This window comes from Saccopteryx bilineata, chromosome 9 (assembly GCF_036850765.1).
Source record: "Saccopteryx bilineata isolate mSacBil1 chromosome 9, mSacBil1_pri_phased_curated, whole genome shotgun sequence".
Lineage (NCBI taxonomy): Eukaryota > Metazoa > Chordata > Mammalia > Chiroptera > Emballonuridae > Saccopteryx > Saccopteryx bilineata.
The window spans coordinates 117,325-136,300 of NC_089498.1; the positions used below are offsets into that span (position 1 = coordinate 117,325).

The window sequence follows — 18,976 nt, forward strand, 5'->3', positions numbered from 1 at the left end:
ACAGGAACGGAGAGAGATGAGAAGCATCAATCATTAGTTTTTCATTGCGTGTTGCAACACCTTAGTTGTTCATTGATTGCTTTCTCATATGTGCCTTGACCGCGGGCCTTCAGCAGACCGAGTAACCCCTTGCTTGAGCCAGCGACCTTGGGTCCAAGCTGGTGAGCTTTGCTCAAACCAGATGAGTCTGCACTCAAGCTGGCGACCTCGGGGTCTCGAACCTGGGTCCTTCCACATCCCAGTCCGACGCTCTATCCACTGCGCCACCTCCTGGTCAGGCGGTCTTCTCTCCATTTTGAGTAAATTTTTATGTACACTGTAAGGGTCAAATTTCATTCTTTTGAGTGTGGACATCCAATTGTCATGGACCCATTTGTTGAAGAGGCTGTTCTTTTCCCACTGCAGGGTCTTCACAGCCTGGACAGAATCGACTGGCAAGACACACAGACTTCTGTCTGCTGGTCTACCACTGAGGTGTACAGGAGCCCATTCTGTTTGCTAGAGCTCGTAATAAGTTCTGGAACAGATGTGTGCGCCCTCCATTCTGTCCTTCTACAAGACGGTCCGGGGTGTTCAGGGGCCCCTGCAGCTCCACGTGACTCTGAACCAGCTTCTCCACTGTGCCTCCAGTCCTGTGCACACACCTGCTCAGCTCCATGTCCCCGCCCCCATCTGCACATCACTGTTAGATGACATCTTTTACACGTCTACCCATTCACACACCTGTAATTGTTTAACACACTTCTCTTTTATATCATATAGAAAAAAAGGTGTTGGCCCTGGCCAGTTGGCTCAGCGGTAGAGCGTCAGCCTGGCGTGCAGGAGTCCCGGGTTCGATTCCCGTCCAGGGCACACAGGAGAAGTGCTCATCTGCTTCTCCACCCCTCCCCCTCTCCTTCCTCCCTGTCTCTCTCTTCCTCTCCTGCAGCCAAGGCTCCATTGGAGCAAAGTTTGCCAGGGCGCTGAGGATGGCTCTGTGGCCTCTGCCTCAGGCACTAGAATGGCTCTGGATGCAACAGAGCAATGCCCCGGAGGTGGCAGAGCATCGCCCCCTGGTGGGCATGCTGGGTGGATCCCCGTTTCCAGCTTCGGAAAAATGAAAAAAAAGAAAAAAAGGTATTACACACCAAGAGTACAACCTGGTCTTTGTATTCACCTACAGTTCCCTTTACCAGTTCATTACTCCTCCGCATGGCTAATGCCCTTTGTTTCTTGTAGGGCAGGTCTAAACAAGAAGACTCCTTCTACTTTCTGTTTTTTTAGCAAGAGAGACAAACAGACAAGAAGAGAGATGAGAAGCATCAACTTGTTGCAGCACTTTAGTTATTCATTGATAGCTTCTCATATGTGCCTTGACTGGGGGCGGGGGGATCCAGCCAAGCCAGCAACCTTGGGCTCAAGGGCTCCAGACAGCAACCTCAGGGTTTCGAACCTGGTTCTCAGCATTCCAAGTCGGTGCTCTATCTGCTGACTCCCTCTTCTTTCTAAAAATCTGGGAACACTTTAACTTCTGCTCCATTCCTGAAAGACAGTTTTTACCAGATACATAATTCTATATTTGATTTCTTTTATGTGGAATCTAAAGAACAATATAAACAAAATAAAAACAGACTCATAGATACAGACAGACTGATGGTTGTCAGAGCGGAGGGGGTTAGGGGATTGGGTAAAAATGGTGAAGGGAATAACTACAAATTGGTAGTTACAGAATAGTCACGGGATGTAAAGTACAACATAAAAAATACAGTGAATGATATTGTCATAACTATGCATGGTGTCAGGTGGTACTGGAAACATCTCAGGACTACTACTTAGAGTACTATATTTCCCCATGTATAAGATGCACCCGTTTTTGAAAAATTTGGGATCTAAAAACTGGGTGTGTCTTATACAGTGGTTGTGGCATTTCAAATGCCATAGACGGAACTGAGGATGAGGCAATATATGAAGACAGTGATTTGTCATCAGACATAGAAGAGGACAAGCTAATGGATGGGAGTTTTGATAGTGATGAGAGTTGTATAAATTTTTTTTTTTTTGACAGAGACAGAGTCAGAGAGAGGGACAGACAGACAGGAAGGGAGAAAGATGAGAAACATCAATTCTTTGTTGTTCACTGATTAAATTCTCATATGTGCCTTGACTGGGGTTAGCCTCAAGCTGGTGAGCCTTGCTCAAACCAGATGAGCCCGCGCTCAAGCTGGCAACTTCGGGGTGTCGAACCTGGGTCCTCCACATCCCAGTCTGACACTATATCCACTGTGCCACCGCCTGGTCAGGCGAGTTGTATGAATTTTATGATGAATAAAACTTGAGTTCAATAACTCTATGTAATACGTTTTTTTTTAAACTTCGGGCCCCAAAATTAAGGTGCACCTTATACATGGGAGCGTTTCATACATAGGGAAATATGATATATGATTATCTAACTGCTACGCTGTACACCTGCAACCAATACAAAATAATATTAAAAGTAAACTCTGATTGAAAAAGAAAAATGCTTGACCAGGCAGTGGCACAATGGATAGAGCATCGGCCTAGGATGCAGAGGACCCGAGGTTCGAAACTCCAAGGTTGCCGGTATGAGCACACGCTCATCTGGCTTGAGCGTGGGCTCACCTACTTGGGCACAGGGTTGGTGGCTTGAGCATGGGATCATAGACATGAATTACCCCATGGTTGCTGGCTTGAGCCCAAAGGTCACTGGCTCAGCTGGAGCCCCCCAGTCAAGGCACATATGAGAAAGCAATCAATAAACAACTAAGGTGATACAACAAAGAATTGATGCTTCTCATCTCTCTCCCTTCCTGTCTGTCTGTCCCCCTCTCTCTCTCTAAAAAAAAAAAAAAAAATTAAAGCCTTGGTTGGGTAGCTCAGTTGGTTAGTGTTGTTTTGATATGCCAAGGCTGCAGGTTCAATTCCTGGTCAGGGTACATATAAGAATCAACCAGTGAGTTAATGAATAAGTAGAACAAATTGATGTTTCTTTAGCTTTCCTCTCTCTCTAAAATCAATCAATATATATGCTTTTTAAAATTTTTTATTGATTTAATTTTTTTTTTAACAGAGACAGTCAGAGGGATAGACAGACAGGAACAAAGAGAGATGAGAAGCATATATATCAATCATCAGCTTTTCGTTATGACACCTTAGTTGTTCATTGATTGTTTTCTCATATGTGCCTTGACTGCGGGCCTTCAGCAGACCAAGTAAACCCTTGCTCGAGCCAGCGGCCTTGGGTCCAAGCTGGTGAGCCTTTTGCTCAAACCAGATGAGCCCGCGCTCAAGCTGGCAACCTCTGGGTCTTGAACCTGGGTCCTCCACATCCCAGTCCAATGCTCTATCCACTGCGCCACCGCCTGGCCAGGCTTTTTAAAAAAACAAATATAAGCCCTGGCCAGATAGCTCAGTTGGTTAAGAGCATCATCCCAAAGCACAGAGGTTGCAAGTTCAATCCCCAGTCAGGGCACATACAGGAACAGATTGATGCTCCTGTCTGTCTCTCTCTCTCCCTTCTTCTTGCACTAAAATAAATTTTAAAAAAATTTTAAAGAAAAAAGCAAGTTGGATGCATGACAACAATTCTGGTGGCCAAACCTCTCAGTGCCTCTCCAGCACCACCACCGATAGCAGTGCTGGTGGCTCCAAAGAGGTCATCAGGTGGCCTGCAGCCCTAGATATACAAAGCACTACCCTTCCCTCCAACACTTGTTAAAACATCCAATTCCTTTATTTTAGTTCAGATGTAGCCCTTCTCTCATTTGCTTAGGGAACCACGTTCGGTCAGATGCAGCTCTTGGAGGCGCGGTGCTCTTCACTTTGATTTGAATGAACTTTTCTGACTGGTCTTTGTGTATGCAAAGCTACACAAGGTTGGGTGCACTGAGTTCATGTTACAACAGGCAGAGTGTCATCGCCTTTTCTTTCTGGTCATGTCCAGGGAAATGATGAATAAGGTGTTTCTGGTCTGGGCCTCAATTCTCATAGGTGCAGGGCAGCCCACCAGGCACCTGCTATTCAACCTGCTCACCCACTCCAGCCCTCCTTCCTTCAGGAGTCAACTTACCCCACTTCAAATAACATGGCCCTTATCCTCCACAATTTCACTTTCTTTACTTTCTACCTCTCTTCTCCTGATTCCCTTTCTTTCACACCTCATATAACCACCTAACCCGCCATGCACTTGTTCGCTGTCCGAGAGGAACAGCACAGGAAGCTTGCTGGATGAAAAAAATGACTTAATAGGAGCCTGGAGGGCATGAGCTTCCCTTGATGAGTGCTGACTACCAGTGTACCTCTTTAACTGCAGAGCAGACTGTTACTGCCTCTCCAGCCTTCGCATGCCCCTTCAGCCTACACATCAAGTCCTCCAAGGAGAGCACCCACAGGGCAGAGCCCCTATCTTCACTCACCCCGCCTATGTTCACCGTGATATTCCCCGGCTAGCTGGTTCTCAACAGATGAATGACAGATACTCATAGATATCCAACTTCCACCCTTCCTAATTAAAACCACTGGGGTCCACAGAGTTCAGTGACTTATAACACACCTGTGCTGTATGCCGTACTGACTTCCACTGCTGGCCACAACCACAACAGCCCTCTGCAACTCTGAGATACCACATGGCCACAGTGAAGGCTCTGCTTTCACTGATCTTGCTAGAAACAACTTAAAACTGACATGCACCACCCCCAAAATGAAGAGGGAAAAGTTCACTCCTGAAGACAGAAATAAAGTAAGCCCACAAAATCCACTTTCTCTTTCACAATCATCTGAAATCAAGATTCCTGTCTTGGCCCTGGCCAGTGGCACAATGGATAGTATCACCTCAGAGTGCCAAGACTGTGCATTCATACCCAGGGTCACCAGCTCAACCCCCAGGGCCCCAGTTTGAGCCTGGGTCAGGGCTCAACCCTGAGAGCACCTGCTCCACCCCAAGGGCTCCAGCTGGATCACAAGGACACCTGCTCCAACCCCATTTACGGTGCATATAAGCAATCAATGGTACAACTCAATGGAACAAGAAGTTGCTGCTTCTTTCTCTGCCTTCCTCTCTCTCAAAAAAAAAGATACCTTTCTTGGATCAAAATCCCAAAACTCCACATTAGTGTATTAGGGGAGAAAAAACCAATGGATCACTGCCCACTGGGATGTATCAATACAAAAATTAAAAAAGTAAATATTTCATAGAGTCGAATCCAGGGAAGGTGTACAACACGTAAGTATTTAAAAGCAAAGATGTTGGAGCAGGACGGACCTGAACTGCAATGTGACAGCAGTTGCTGACTGTAGCATGCACTGGGTACAATAACAGACGTCAGAGACTTTCAGGAATATAGATGTTTCTTTATTGGCCAGTTTAACCTGCGCAGGGGCGAATTCCCAGGTGTCCGGAGACACCTTGCTCACAAGGAGCTACAAACGGGAATCACGCCTGGCGCTTATAGCTAGTTCCTTATATACCCTAAGTAAGCAAGCATAATACAGAAGCAGATGTGGCAGTTACCTATTTGCTAAGGGGGCTGCACATAGCATAGCAACAGGGGCTGGGTCTAGCTCATTGGCGAATTCTAAACATAAACTTCTGATAAGGGTCTTTAACCAATGGAATGCAAACATTTGTCTTTCTTTGTTCTCAGCCTCACAGGGTCCCTATCTGTCTCTGCTTCTTGAATGACCTTGGGCATGGTCTTCCTAACAGAACAGGAGCAGGACCTGCCTGTAACCCTTAAGTTCCCTGTTCTATCAGTGCTCTGCCTATATCCTATTATTTTAGAAATTCTGATCTTCTCTTGGTCCTTACACTGACCACCCTTGGTCTTCTGTTTCCTCTTTGGTATGATAGGGTTATGACCTGCAGGACAGGTGTGAGCCTTAAAGACTCATGTAAAGATCAGCACCGAAGCCCAAAGCAGCACGAGCTGTTATTAGTTGGACTCAACAAATGGCGTAATTAAAAAATTGGGGCCCTGGCTGGTTGGCTTAGTGGTAGAGCGTCAGCCCGGCGTGTGGTTCGATTCCCCATCAGGGCACACAGGAGAAGCGCCTATCTACTTCTCCACCCCCAACTTGTCTCTCTCTCTTCTCCTGCAGCCATGGCTGTAGTGGTTCCAGCGAGTTGGCCTCCAGCGCTGAGGATGGCTCCGTGGCCTCCGTCTCAGGCGCTAGAATGGCTCCAGTTGCAATAGAGCAACGCCCCAGATGGGCCAAGCATCGTCCCCTGGTGGGCTCGCCAGGTGGATCCTGGTCAGGTGCATGCAGGAGTCTGTCTGTCTCCCCTCCTCTCACTAAAACAAACCAACAAACAAAACACACACACACACAAACTTGCAACACTTCACGAAACTTTCACGTCCATGATCACATCGGTGCGGAGAACACCTCTGCGAGGCAGATAAAGCAAAAGGAATAGCCGGTAAGCCCAAGAATAAACAGGCTCCCAGTCGGAGCGGAGCAGGTGTCGGGGGACGGGGCACCGGTTCAGGTTCCCGAGGGAGCCCGCAGAGGGAACCGCTAAGGAAAAGCGTGGAGGGGGGCGCGCGAAGAAGAGCAACGGCTGAAAGGTCAGAGGCAACGGGTTCGGGCCAAGGGCTGCCGCCTCGGCCGCAGGGACCGGCCTGAAGCTGCTCCTGCGGCCTCTCCGTGCGCCCGCCCCCACCCCACCTCCCGCTCTCCTGCGCGGACCTGCGCTCTAAGATGACGTCATCTCGGCGGCGTCCGCCCCGCCTACCGGAGTCTGCGGGCCGTACCTCCCCGCTCACCTGCGGACCGGTGCTAAGGCCTCTGACGCCAGGCCTGCCAGGCCTGCCAGTCCTGCTGCGTCCTGGACCACCGTAGAATCTCCACAGCACGGCCTCCGCCACCTTCCTGCGGGCTGCCGCCAACAGCCGGTGAGATATTACCGGCCGCCAAGCTCGCGCCGCTGGGGCAGTCAGATCACATTGGCACCACACACCCCCAGCCACCACCGCGGGCTTGGGGGAGCCGTACGCATGCGCAGCAAGGTCCCGACGCCGGCTCGGGGCCTCCCTTTAGATGTCTACTGCATCGCCTTACTATGAGGATTGGAACATGAGTGACGCCCTGCCCTACTCAGACGGCTGAGCACAGAAACCAGCGAACGAGTTGGGCTAAACGTTAAGAGGAGCTCGTTTAGGCTTATTTTTAATCGGGCACGTATAAGGGCACACATTTCCGGGGTCCTCCATGGGCAGCGGCTGACAAAAACAAACACTACACCTCCCCGCCGGTTGGTCGCTGCGGCGGGCTCTTGGAGTTATTAAGCAGGCGAACTGCTGCCCGGGTAACCTTCAGGGGAAAAAATAATTGATTCGGTGTGTGCTTTGCAGCGTTATTCCCCTTCACGAGTTTCCCTTTCTTCTCTGGATCACACACACCCACGCCAGTTTTGATGGGCCTGCAGGAAATGGACCTCAAAGGCCCACGCTGCCCGCAGTAGAGTCGAGGATGAACCAGCCTGTTGGTGGGCCACGGGGCTGGGCAACACTGTGGTGACCCTTCCACGTCTTCGGGGAAACCCACCGGCGCTTCCTATTCCCCAAGCCCTGCAGGCGAGCAGAGCAACCACAGGCCTCCTTGCCCCAGAGACGTCTGTGCCTTTATTACATTTTGGAGGCAAAGATGCCTGGGAAAAGGGCCCTGAATGCAGCGGTCATCCCGAGTGCGAAAAGGGGACGGAAAGCAATTACCCTCGACATAAAACTGGAAGTGTTAAGACGGTTTGAAGTGGGTGAAAAGCTGAGCCAGATCACAAAGGCCTTACACCTGGCCATCTCTACAGTGGCAACAATCCGAGATAATAAAGAAAAAATCAAAGCAAGCTCACAAATAGCGACTCCCTTGAGAGCCTCTCGGTGACTCGCCATAGAAGTGCAATCATGGAGACCATGGAGCGACTGCTGCGTGTGTGGCTGGAAGACCAGAGCCAACGAAACATGCCCCTTAGTGTCACCGTGATTCAGGAGAAGGCTAAGAGTCTGTTTGTTGACTTACAGTGTGAACAAGGTGAAAGCTCTCAAAAAGAAAAGTTTCGTGCAAGTAAAGGATGGTTTGTGCGATTCAAGGAGCGCCATAGTTTGCTCCACTTCAAGATGAACACTACGGCTCCTGGCATCAAGGGTGTAAACTGTGAAGTGCTAAAAAGCATCCTCAGAGAAGGTGAGTACACCTCCCAGCAAGTATTTAATGTAGATGAGACAGGGCTTTATTGGAAAAGAATGCCTGAAGGAACGTTTATTTCTGTGGAAGAAAAAGATGAGCCAGGGTTTAAATCATCCAAAGATCGATTAATGCTGCTTCTTGGTGGCAACGCAGCTGGGGACTTTAAGTTAAAGCCTTTATCGGTGTACCACTCAGAAAATCCCAAAGCACTGAAGGGGTACTCAAAGCCCAATTTGCCTGTGATTTGGCGCTCAAAAAGGCCTGGGCAACCAAGAGCATTTTTCATGAATGGTTCACATATTTTTTTTGCCCTGCCGTTGAAAAATATTGTGCCCAAAATAATCTAACCAACAAAGCATTGCTCATCCTAGACACTGCACCATGCCACCCCATAAATTTGAGTGACCTGTCAAATAATGTAAGAGTGGAATATCTTCAAGACAGTACAACTGACTCAATCCAGCCCATGGGTCAAGGTATAGCCTCTATCTTCAAAGCTCATTACCTAAGAAGGACATTTGAACACATTCTAGAAGCAGCAGCTGGGGAGGATACAGCTATGGTTAGGGAGTTTGGAGAAACTAGAACATCATGGATGCTGTAGACAACATCGCAGTAGCTTGGGAAGCCCTCAGACCAGCAACTCTGAACAGGGTGTGGAAGAAAACTTGGCCCCAGTGTGTTCAGTTCCAGAACATTTCCCAAACAGATAACATTGCATACCTTCAACAAGACATCGTGACCCTTGCCAAGACTGCGGCTTTTGAAGAGCTTGTGGAAGCTGATGTAGACCAGTTGCTACGGTCCCATGAGGATTCTCTCTCGAATGAGGAGCTGATGCAGCTGGAACAGGAGCCAGCAGAAGAGGAGAGTGAAGACGCTCAGCCTGCTCTGCGTCAGCTAACCACAGGAGAGCTCTCAGCAGCCTTCTCACATTTTGAGGCTGGCTTACAGGTCCTTACCAGTAGCAGCCCCAATGATGAGTGGAAACTGAAAGTTTCAAGAGCAATCAATGATGCAGTAAACTGCTACAAGGAATTGTATGAGAAAAAGCAGCACTCAAATCAACTATCTTAAGTTGTTTTCCAGTGTCTGTGACCAAAAGGTAATCAAAGTAAAGCCAGAAGCAACAAGATGACCTCAATGGATGAGGCCAAGCCTCTCAACTTCCAGACCTTTAACATTTCTGGAAACCCTATTTCTGATATTTTAAGTTTGACACTTGAGACTACCAGTTTTTGTCATTAAAACTTTATTTAAATATGTGCTTTTAAAATATTGCATGCTAGAATACTCAGGAAAACATTGTTTTTTATTTTTTAGTTCAGTGAGAGGAGGGGAGGCAGAGAGACAGACTCCTGCAGGCATCCTGACTAGGATCCACTTGGCAAGCCCACCAGGGGGCGATGCTCTGCCCATCTGGGGCATTGCTCCATTACCAACAACGGAGCTCTTAGCACCTGAGGTGGAGGCCCTGGAGCCATCCTCAGTGCCTGGGGTCAGCTCGCTCCAATTGAGCCAGGGCTGCAGGACAGGAAGAGACAGACAGACAGACAGACAGACATAGAGAAGCGAGAGGGAGAGGGGTGGAGAAGCAGATAGGCACTTCTCCTGTGTGCCCTGACCAGGAATTGAACCCAGGACATCCACACATTGGGCCAACGCTCTACCAGGGCCAACCAGCCAGGCCAACTTAAGTTTTAAAAAAAGGCCCTAGCCAATTAGCTCAGTTGGTTAGTGTTGTCCAGAAACACCAAGGTTGCCGGTTTGATCCCCAGTCAGGGCACATACAGGAAGCAACCAATGAATGCACAACTAAGTGGGACAGTAAGTGAATGCTTTTCTCTCTTCCTCTCTCTCCCTTCCTTTCTCTCTCTGCCTCTCTACAATCAATAAAAAGAGAAAGAGAGAGAGAGGGAACCAGTCTTCCTAGACATTAAAACACACTGTATAAAGTGGTGGTAATTAAAGCGGTTTAGTAGTTAGAACTGTGGAATAAACTAAAAAGTCCAGAAATAGATACAGATAGACTTTTTTGAAAATAGTACAGGACATAACCATTTTGAAAACAGATAAAATTAGATCTGACCTCACAGCATACACAAAAATAAACAGATCAAGGGTCTAACTGCAAAAATTGAAACCATACAAGTACTACAAATACATGAATGATGTCTCTCTGACCTGGGTGAGGAAAAGTTTTCTATGACTCAAAATCCAGATGAAATAAAAAAAGAAAGATTAATCAATTTGGCTATACAAAAATGTAAACAAAACAATTTTCCATGGGTGGGGAAGTACTACAAAGAATGAGACAATTCACAAAATGGAATAAAATATTTCCAACATACCTCATAGATAATAGGCTAATAATATACCTGATGTGTGAAGAACGCTTAAAAGACTAAGAAGGGGAAAAGACCAAAAACCCTCTCTCACAAAAAAAATTAAACTGCCAGGAACAGGTCAAAGGGCACAGGAGCAGACAGATGGAGGTCAGCACCTCCAGGAACAGGACATTATCCTGCCCTAAAGACACAGCATTGACTTCAGAATTCCCACCAAACATGCAAACCCCAAATCCAATCGGAAAACCCACACTGAAGGACATTCTTCAAAATGAGCCTGTGCTTTTGTAAAATATAGACGTCATGCACCCTTAAGATTTGAGAAGGCTACAGACATGACAGCAGAGCAAAATCCAAATAATGCTTGTAGTTGGTGTATCGATGCTAATTTCCCGATGTCTTTAGGTAATTGTAGGATCACGTCCTTGTTTGGGAGGAATACACATGAGTATTGATAGGCAAAGCGGCATCATCTCTACGACCTACTGTCAAATGGTTCAGAGAAAAAAGTGTGTGTGTAGAAAAAGAATAAAACAAATGCGGCAGATCATTAACATTCAGGGCATCCAGGAGACAGGTTCATGGGAATGTTTTTACAATGTTTCTGTAAGTCTAAGTTTGTCAAAATAAAAATGTTAAAATACTACTTCATAACCTGAAAGGGGGAAAGATTGCATTCTTCTAATACCCAAACTGCAGCTTTACTTATTTGTAGCTGAGGCACAGCTCAAACCTTCAGGAACAGAGTTGCTGGCAGCCTGTTTGAGTGCAGATGGATGTAGATGAGGCATAATTATCTAGCAGAGACTCCTGAGGTTCTCTGGTTCGTAGCCCCTTTGAGATAGTGATCAAGTCTATAGATCCTATCTCTAGAAAAATGTACATGTACAGAGGTTTCGGTGTAATTTGCAGTGGGGATTTACGGTTTTCTGAATTCCAAGGGTAATGGGAATGGCCTAGATTTTCAGTGAGGCCCCTTGTAGTGGTTTAGCAAGATGTAACAGGGGCCAGACCTGTGCCTTTCTCATTGTTATGCTGGTCAGTGAGACCATCGTTCTACCATGAGGACTCTGGAAATAAGACATGGCTTCTATTTACTGAGCGTTCTCTCCATGCCTGACTCAGTGCTCACTACCTCCCAGAACCAAAACAACACGTGAGATACAGTCTGTGTTTTCCTCCATCTCCTAGAAAAAGGGAGGCTGAGGAATCAGAACATCAGACCTGTGCCTGACTTCCATGCCTGAACTCCACAGCCATCAAGAGCACTTCTTCCCAAACCAGATTAATTCAGCCCCATTGGATGGAGCAAGCTGTGAGCTTGTCCTGAAGCCTGCAATTGGCTTGCCTGTCAACAAACTGCCTTGTTCCCGATTCACCACACAGCAGAGTAGAGAACACAGATTTAATGAGACGGCCACAGTGCCATTCCAGCTGGGGCCCCTCACGGCTGCTCTGTGAGGTGCTGGCCATGCATACAGTTCCTCATTGAACTCCTGTAACGATGCTATGGACTCATAAAGACCACGCAGGATTCTGTTTGGAGACTTTGTCATCCAGAAGGGGTAGATGAGGAAGAAGTGCAAGGGAAGGAGGTAATTGAGGGAGCTAAGGAAAAAAAGCCAACTCTGTCCAACAAATGCCAGCAATGCTAACATTTTCTCTGGACACTGATTGTAACTCAGTAAACTCAGGAATAGCACATGTTCCCATAACAGAAACGCGCGACTGTGAGAAAGGTGCAGACCTAAGGCACCTGTCCTTAACCTCTCTGCAACCATAGAGAAAGGGAGCAAGCTAAGCACCCTCTGTTGACCCCACCTCAACACTGTCCTTCTCACTGTCCCACTGAGGCAGATCAGAGAAGGCAGCAAGAGGATCACCTAAAGCCACCATGTGACACTTCAGCACCCCTCACACTGGCCAGCAAGCTGAGTAGCCCCTTCTGCTGGCTGCAGCCTCTCCTCCTGGGCTTCCCAGTCCACAGTGATGGGTGCCGTGGCGGCTGCGTTTCCCCCACCCACCACCTGCATGTGACAGCCAAGCACAGTCCAAATAGAAAAGACATCCATCCCCACAGGTCTCCATTCAATGGCAGGGTCTCTGACACATGAGGCAGCCCTCCAAATGTTGAGGTCAGAAGAGCTGTGGGTCTCATCCTCTGTCCAGGGTCCTGTGTCAGCTGGGGCTTCACACACCTCAGGCCGGTCTTCATGAGCTCTAGGCTTCCTGCCTGGAGCTCCCTGAAGAAAATATTCCCAGCACCTGACCTCAGGCCCCCCCAAAAAAGGCCCTCCCTGGTAGTGCCTAAGCTGTCCAGGGTCCTTTGCAGGCACTCTAGTGGGACAGGCCTCCTTTGGGGCAAATTTGGTCTCCAGAAATGCCACTCAAGCATACTATAACCAACCCTCTTGCCTAACCTAGAACCTCTCCCAGGGCATACCTGGAGGCAGGCCCCCAGCCACCCAGCTCAGAGCACCAGGGTGGGCCACGCTAGGCCAAGTCAGAAGCTGTGGTGGTCCACCAGGGGGAAGAGCTCCCTGGCCCCCTTCCCTCCATGTTGTATAGAAAGAACCAGTAACCCCTGGTCTGGCCCTGTCAATCAATCCCTGTTCTCTCCAGGAAACCTCTGATCTACTAGAGAGAACCATGGAGGTAAAACCAGGGCCCTCAGGAGACAGCTGTAAGTAGCCCCAGCCAGGAACAACCAGAACCCCAAAGATACAAGGGGCTAGGGTGACGAGAACCTCCAAGTAGGATCCCAAACCATCCGCTGCAGATAAATCTCAGGCTAAGGCTGAGGGTGTGCGGCCAGCATCCTCGGGTCTTGTCAGCCACTCCCCTCAAGCCCTCCAGGGTTTCCAGGGTAGCCAAGACCCAGCTGCCTTGGCCCCAAGGGTGTGGAGGGCTATTTGCCATGGGGAAGATGAGAAGCCCTCCTCCACTCCCCTGCCCATGGAGCCCTGCAGTGGTGCAGGGTACATTCTGGCCCTCAGAGCAGCACACCCAGGAAACAGCCAGGTGCAGCCCCAAGTCCCAGCAAGCTCCTGGGGATGATGGTCCTAGGGCATCCACCTCCCTGGCCCAGCACAGGGTTGAGGTCCAGAGGCTGCACCTGAGGGGTCAGCAGAGCTCAGGAAACACCTTGACTTTGGCAATGACCAGTAGGGTGGGCTCCAGACAGGCCTGGTAGAAGTGCCTGTGGCTCTAGGCATCCATGTCTGGACCAGGCTCCTGGAAGAGAGACTGCTTCCGCAAGGTAAGCCGGGCACACTTGGGGCAAGTGGTGGAGTTGTCATAGTAGCAATCCCTGGGGATGGGGACAGAGAGGCAGGTCAGACCCCAGGGATGGGACAGGGCCTCTGCATATAAAATGCTACCAGTGAGTTGTGGGGTTTTTTGGTGACAGAGACAGAAATAGAGACAGAGGGAGGGACAGATAGGAACAGACAGACAGGAAGGGAGAGAGATGAGAAGCATCAGTTCTTTGTTGCAGCTCCTTAGTTGTTCATTGACTACTTTCTCATATGTGCTTTGACTGGGGGGCTAAAGCAGAGCCTGTGACCCCCTGCTCAAGCCAGTGACCATGGGGTCATGCCTATAATCCCACGGTTAAGCCTGCGACCTCAGGGTTTCGAACCTGGGTCCTCTGCGTCCCAGTCCAATGCTCTATCCACTGCACCACTGCCTGGTCAGGCCCACTGAGCCTTTGCAAGCTTCCTAACTCAGGTCCCAACACCACCTCTAAAGTAGGGGAAACTGAGGCACAGTTTCTCCCAAAGGGCATAAGCAGGGTCTATACCCAGGTGTACCTGCCAGGCCTGTGTTTGGGCACCTGTTACCTCATTACCATCAGACAGTTCTGCTTGGATCTCTTACTGATTTGATGACTCTACCTGCCCTATCACCGTAGGGCAATCTTCCCCCAGGGCATTGTGGAGACACAGGGCCCATGGGCTAAGTTTCTGAAGGGGGTATAGCAGTGTGTTTGACACCTGTCACACACCATGCAAACTACTAGCTCACAGGAGTTCAGTTTCAACATTAATCCTCTCTGTGACAGCAACCCCAGCTCTGCAAAGCTGTGACATCAGCTATGACAAACAGCGAATGGCAGGAAAAGTCAGTGTGGGCAGAAATGGGGGTCCATCTGAGGCCCCTGTGAGAAGTCTGTACAGGGCCCAGCCAGTGAACACATATTATTAATAACTGTGCATACTAAAGAATTAAAATATTTTTCTTCCAATTTGTGAATATTATTTTTCCAAACATTCAGTAAGTCTTTTTTTTTAATTTCTACAGAGGCAGAGATAGACAGGGACAGACAGACAGGAACGGAGAGAGGTGAGAAGCATTAATCATCAGTTTCTCATAGCGCGTTGCGACTTTTTAGTTGTTCATTGATTGCTTTCTCACATGTGCCTTGACCGCGGGCCTTCAGCAGACCGAGTAACCCCCTGCTGGAGCCAGCGACCTTAGGTCTAAGCTGGTGAGCTCTTTGCTCAAGCCGGATGAGCCCGCGCTCAAGCTGGCGACCTCGGGGTTTCGAACCTGGGTCCTTCCGCATCCCAGTCCAACACTCTATCCACTGCGCCACCACCTGGTCAGGCGCATTCAGTAAGTCTTTAGTTCATAAATGCTTAAGTTGTCTAACCTAAGTACTTCATAAACAAAATGTTAGGTATTTATTTCAGCCTAGAGAAATTTGAAAAAAATCTCTTGCACACTAGAAGTACCAGAAACTAGGTTTAGAAACCTCTGGCCTATGTTAACCCTGGGAGGCCAACCTCAGTCCTGGGGATCAGGGAAGCAAGTCAGATGTGGGGCTCATGCCTAGTGCCCTCCCTAGTCCCACAGGTGCTGGTGCCAGTGAAAGTTGCAATTCAGTCATACATATCAGGGCCTAACTCCATATTGCAGGATCAAGGCAAAGGGCTTTGAACATCAGGCAGCAAGAATCAAGCCCCAAATGTCTCCCTCCCTGTCCATCTCCCTGTGGCCTGAGGGTGGGGTCGGGCACACCAACCTGTGGAAGACGGCGGAGCAGTCGCTGCACACAGACGTGTGGCTGTCGAAGGGGAACAGCACGTCACCCTCTCTGCAGAGCTCACACACGAAACCCTTGGCCTGGCACCGCTAGGGGTTGGGGGTTGGGGCAAGTCAGTGCTGCTCCAGAGGGTCCCCAATGCCGGGACACACCACCCTCCTGCCATGGGCACTGGGGAAGGAGAGATGCCTGGCTCCCAGTAGGGCACCCACCTCACAGTCCAGCTTGATATGCTTGGCGAAGAGTGTGTGGGTCTCGGTGAGTGAGCAACCCAGGCGGCCCGTGTGCGCATCCATCAGGTCCTGGACTGAGTACATCTCATCGTTCTCCACAAAATGCTGCCGGTCCTGGAGCTACAGGTCCAGCAGCTATGACTCCTAGCCCCAGGGAGGGTCCCACCCACTGCCCCAGCCCTGCCCACCCACCATCCGGGTCCTGGGTGCTCGTGGAAGAAACAAGCTTCAGCCCCGTCAGCCACACTGACCACCTTGCTGCTGCCAATGCGCCAGGTCCACCTTCCTCTGCCTGGCACAGGGCACTTCCTCTCAGTCCTGACCCCAACACTGCACCCCTTCTCTGCATCATTTTGTCCACAAACCTCACCAACCCTGTGAACAGCTTGTTTTTCTTGTCTCCCCACCTGAAGGGCAGGGATCCTGTTCTGTTCACTGCTCCCCAGAATCTACCATAGTGCACGCTCATAGCAGGCGCTCAGTGGGTGTTGGTTGAACAAAAACATAGGCAAAAGCCTTGAAAAGTGTGTTTTGTGGTCAGCCCAGCCTGGGCAGGCCTGCGCCTGGTCCACGCCCTAAAGGTGTGTGTACAGACTGCAGGGACCGTGCCTGCTTCTCGCATGTCCCCCACACTGATGTCATCAGAGAACACTTTTTGGGTACAATGCCTGTTTGCTTATTACAGACCTACTGTCACCTGGGACAGAGGGTGGAAAACCCACTGATAAAAGCATGACACAAAGTTATCAAGCCATCTGGAAAGGACCTGAGCATGGCATGTCCTCATCTGTGGCTGTTTCCTATCTGCCCTCCCCGACCCTGGGCAGCTGGCCTTACCTGCAGCAGTAGACGCGCCTCCATGGCCTCCTTGCAAGTGATGAAGTATGGCTTCATGAGCAGGATGTCCTGGCGCAGCTTCTGTGGACAAGAGAGGCAGGCTGGCCTCCTAGGCCAAGCAGGGGCTGCCCCATGGCACTTCTGTGTGGCCATGGGGGCTGGCCCTGCACTGGCCCAGTAGGGAGTCAGAACCTTCATACCCCCCAGGCAGGGCCCAGATTTGAGTGCTCCAGCCAAGCTCAAGTTCAAAGCACAGCTTCCAGGCCAGGCAGAACCCTCAGGCTCAGTCACCCTGTCCTTCTACCCCCGCGTCTGAGAAGGATGCAGAGCCCTGTGCGTCCTTGGCAACAACAGAACAGGCTCTGCCTCAGCTGCCTGCCCTTCACCTGGAACCCAGTCCCTTCCGACACCTCATGGGAGACACTCACTGCTGCCCACCAGCCACTCGAACTCCTGAGCACTAGGACTGGCTGGGCTGACTGAGGTGGTCAGTGTGGAATACACATGGGAATGCAAAGAGGACAAAAAAAGAAAAGGAATGTCATGTTTCAATAAGGTATATTGCTTATGTTGAAAGAATCTTTTGGGTATATTGGGTTAAATAAATGTATTATTCAAAATAACTTTACCTGTGTCTTTTTACTTTTTTAATGTGGCTACTAAAAATTTTCAAATTGCTTCTGGGTCTACCATCATATTGAAACTGGATGTCGCTCTAGCGTCTTTAATCCAGAGGACAGCTGAGGGGCCAGTAAACTAAGCAGCTGGGTCTCTCCTCTGCTCCCACAACGCATGTACCCCGCTCTGGGGAGAGCAAGGTCCACGCACCCCAGCCCCGCCTCACCCGGATCTCCACCAGCTCCTCCACGTAGTTGAACAGCAGAGGGTTGATCTCCCGGAGCCTGAGCACTGGCCGCGACACCATCAGCGCCAGGTAGCGCATGCTGCACCGGGACACCTGAGGGAGCGAGAAGGAGTGGCCCCTCTAGCACAACACCTGCCCCCACCCCCAGATGTACACTGGCCACGCCCACCCAGCCTCCCTCCTATGGCCACGCCCCCTTACCCAGTCATCCCGCCCTCACCTTGCGGGGTTCGAAGTCCCAGTTGTGCACCACGCGCGCTGGGATGATGGCCAGGTCGTTCCAGTGGCAATGGCTGCAGTAGTACTGGCCCGTGTAGTCGCACTGCCGGGCCTCACTGGGCACGCCCCCTGCGGAGGGGCGGGTTGTTACAAAGCCGGGCTACTTTTAGAATCCTTCGCCACATGGTGTTGGTCCCGTCGCGGCACACGCGGGTGGAAGAGCCAGCTGGGCCCGGGCTTCCATCCTGCAGATCTCACCCATCCTGTCCTCTACACGAGGTTTCCACAGGTCACGGCGTCTCACCGTCCTTAGTTTTCTCACCAGTAAAATGGGACGATAAAAGGCTGCCCACCAAGACTGCTGTGAGGACCCCATGAATTAATATTTCTAAATCTCTCAGGCCTGCCACACCGCACGTGTCTGCTGATTACTGTGAGGCTTTCCTAGTCCCCATTCTAGGTGGGCTTTCGGTGACAACAGGGCTGCACGCGGAAGGCTGAGGGCAGGCCCAGCCCTATGGAACTCCTAGGTGACCTGGGCTAGAACCCCAGTCTGCTTGTGGGAAGTGAGAAAGTGCCACACCCATCCCTTGTCACTTCCCCAAGAGAGACAGAAGCTGTCTGCAGGAACCATGCTGGCCTGATTTACCCAGTGTTCTCACACAGCTGCTGGCCTGGTACCCTGCCCAGACAGACGCCCTCCTCCCTGCTCCTTCCTGGGCACTCACGCAGAGAGATGGGCGCCCGGCACTCGGCACAGCGGTAATCCTGGCTGTCGAGTCCCGCCTCCGGGCAGATGTTGAGCTCGTACTCGGCTTGGTGGCTGACTTTGGAGCGCACACAGGGCTTGGAGATGAGGTTCAAGCACTTGCTGTGACAGCGGTAATAACACCCTGGGGGTGGGGGGCACCAGATATATGCTTCTTGGTGGTACAGGGGATCCTGCAGCCTAGGCTGACCTGCAGCTGCCAGGATCCCTAGGGGTTCTACTCCAATCTCCGGACCAGTCCAAGAGTTCCTCCCTGCAGATCCCTTGGTCACCCCTCCGGATCCCTGCCCTGAAGGATCATGCAGGCTTTGCCCTTGAACTCCAGATTCGAAAGCCGAGGGGCCCGCCTGCCATTCCCACCTGGACCGCTGAAGGGGCCGTAAACCCACACTGTCTGGGAGGAACTCTGGCTTTTCCTCATCAAACCCACCCCAATGTTCCCACTTCAGACTTCGGCAATGCCATCATTCCACCTGC

The 18,976-nt window shown here is 50.3% G+C and overlaps 1 protein-coding gene across 11 annotated transcripts in view; it reads right to left on the bottom strand.

The window, feature by feature from the left end:
- The window catches only part of DEF8 (differentially expressed in FDCP 8 homolog), a 33,922-nt gene that overhangs the window by 3,698 nt on the left and 11,248 nt on the right, over window positions 1–18,976 (bottom strand). For 5 of the 11 annotated variants that reach the window (XR_010727049.1, XR_010727050.1, XR_010727047.1 and 2 more), the window contains exons 6-12: window positions 18,459–18,623; window positions 17,732–17,859; window positions 17,491–17,604; window positions 16,647–16,727; window positions 15,789–15,929; window positions 15,556–15,665; window positions 6,762–7,308 (exon numbers count right to left, since the gene is read on the bottom strand). Coding sequence is in view for 5 of the 11 variants with exons in the window: in XM_066242590.1 (XP_066098687.1) it covers window positions 8,907–9,024; window positions 15,556–15,665; window positions 15,789–15,929; window positions 16,647–16,727; window positions 17,491–17,604; window positions 17,732–17,859; window positions 18,459–18,623 (857 nt within the window). In the remaining 6 variants the exon portion in view is untranslated. Of the gene's footprint in view, window positions 1–5,325; window positions 6,288–6,761; window positions 7,309–8,498; window positions 13,840–15,555; window positions 15,666–15,788; window positions 15,930–16,646; window positions 16,728–17,490; window positions 17,605–17,731; window positions 17,860–18,458; window positions 18,624–18,976 lie in introns of those variants that run through there. The other 6 variants (XM_066242593.1, XM_066242591.1, XR_010727048.1 and 3 more) reach the window with 5 other exon arrangements.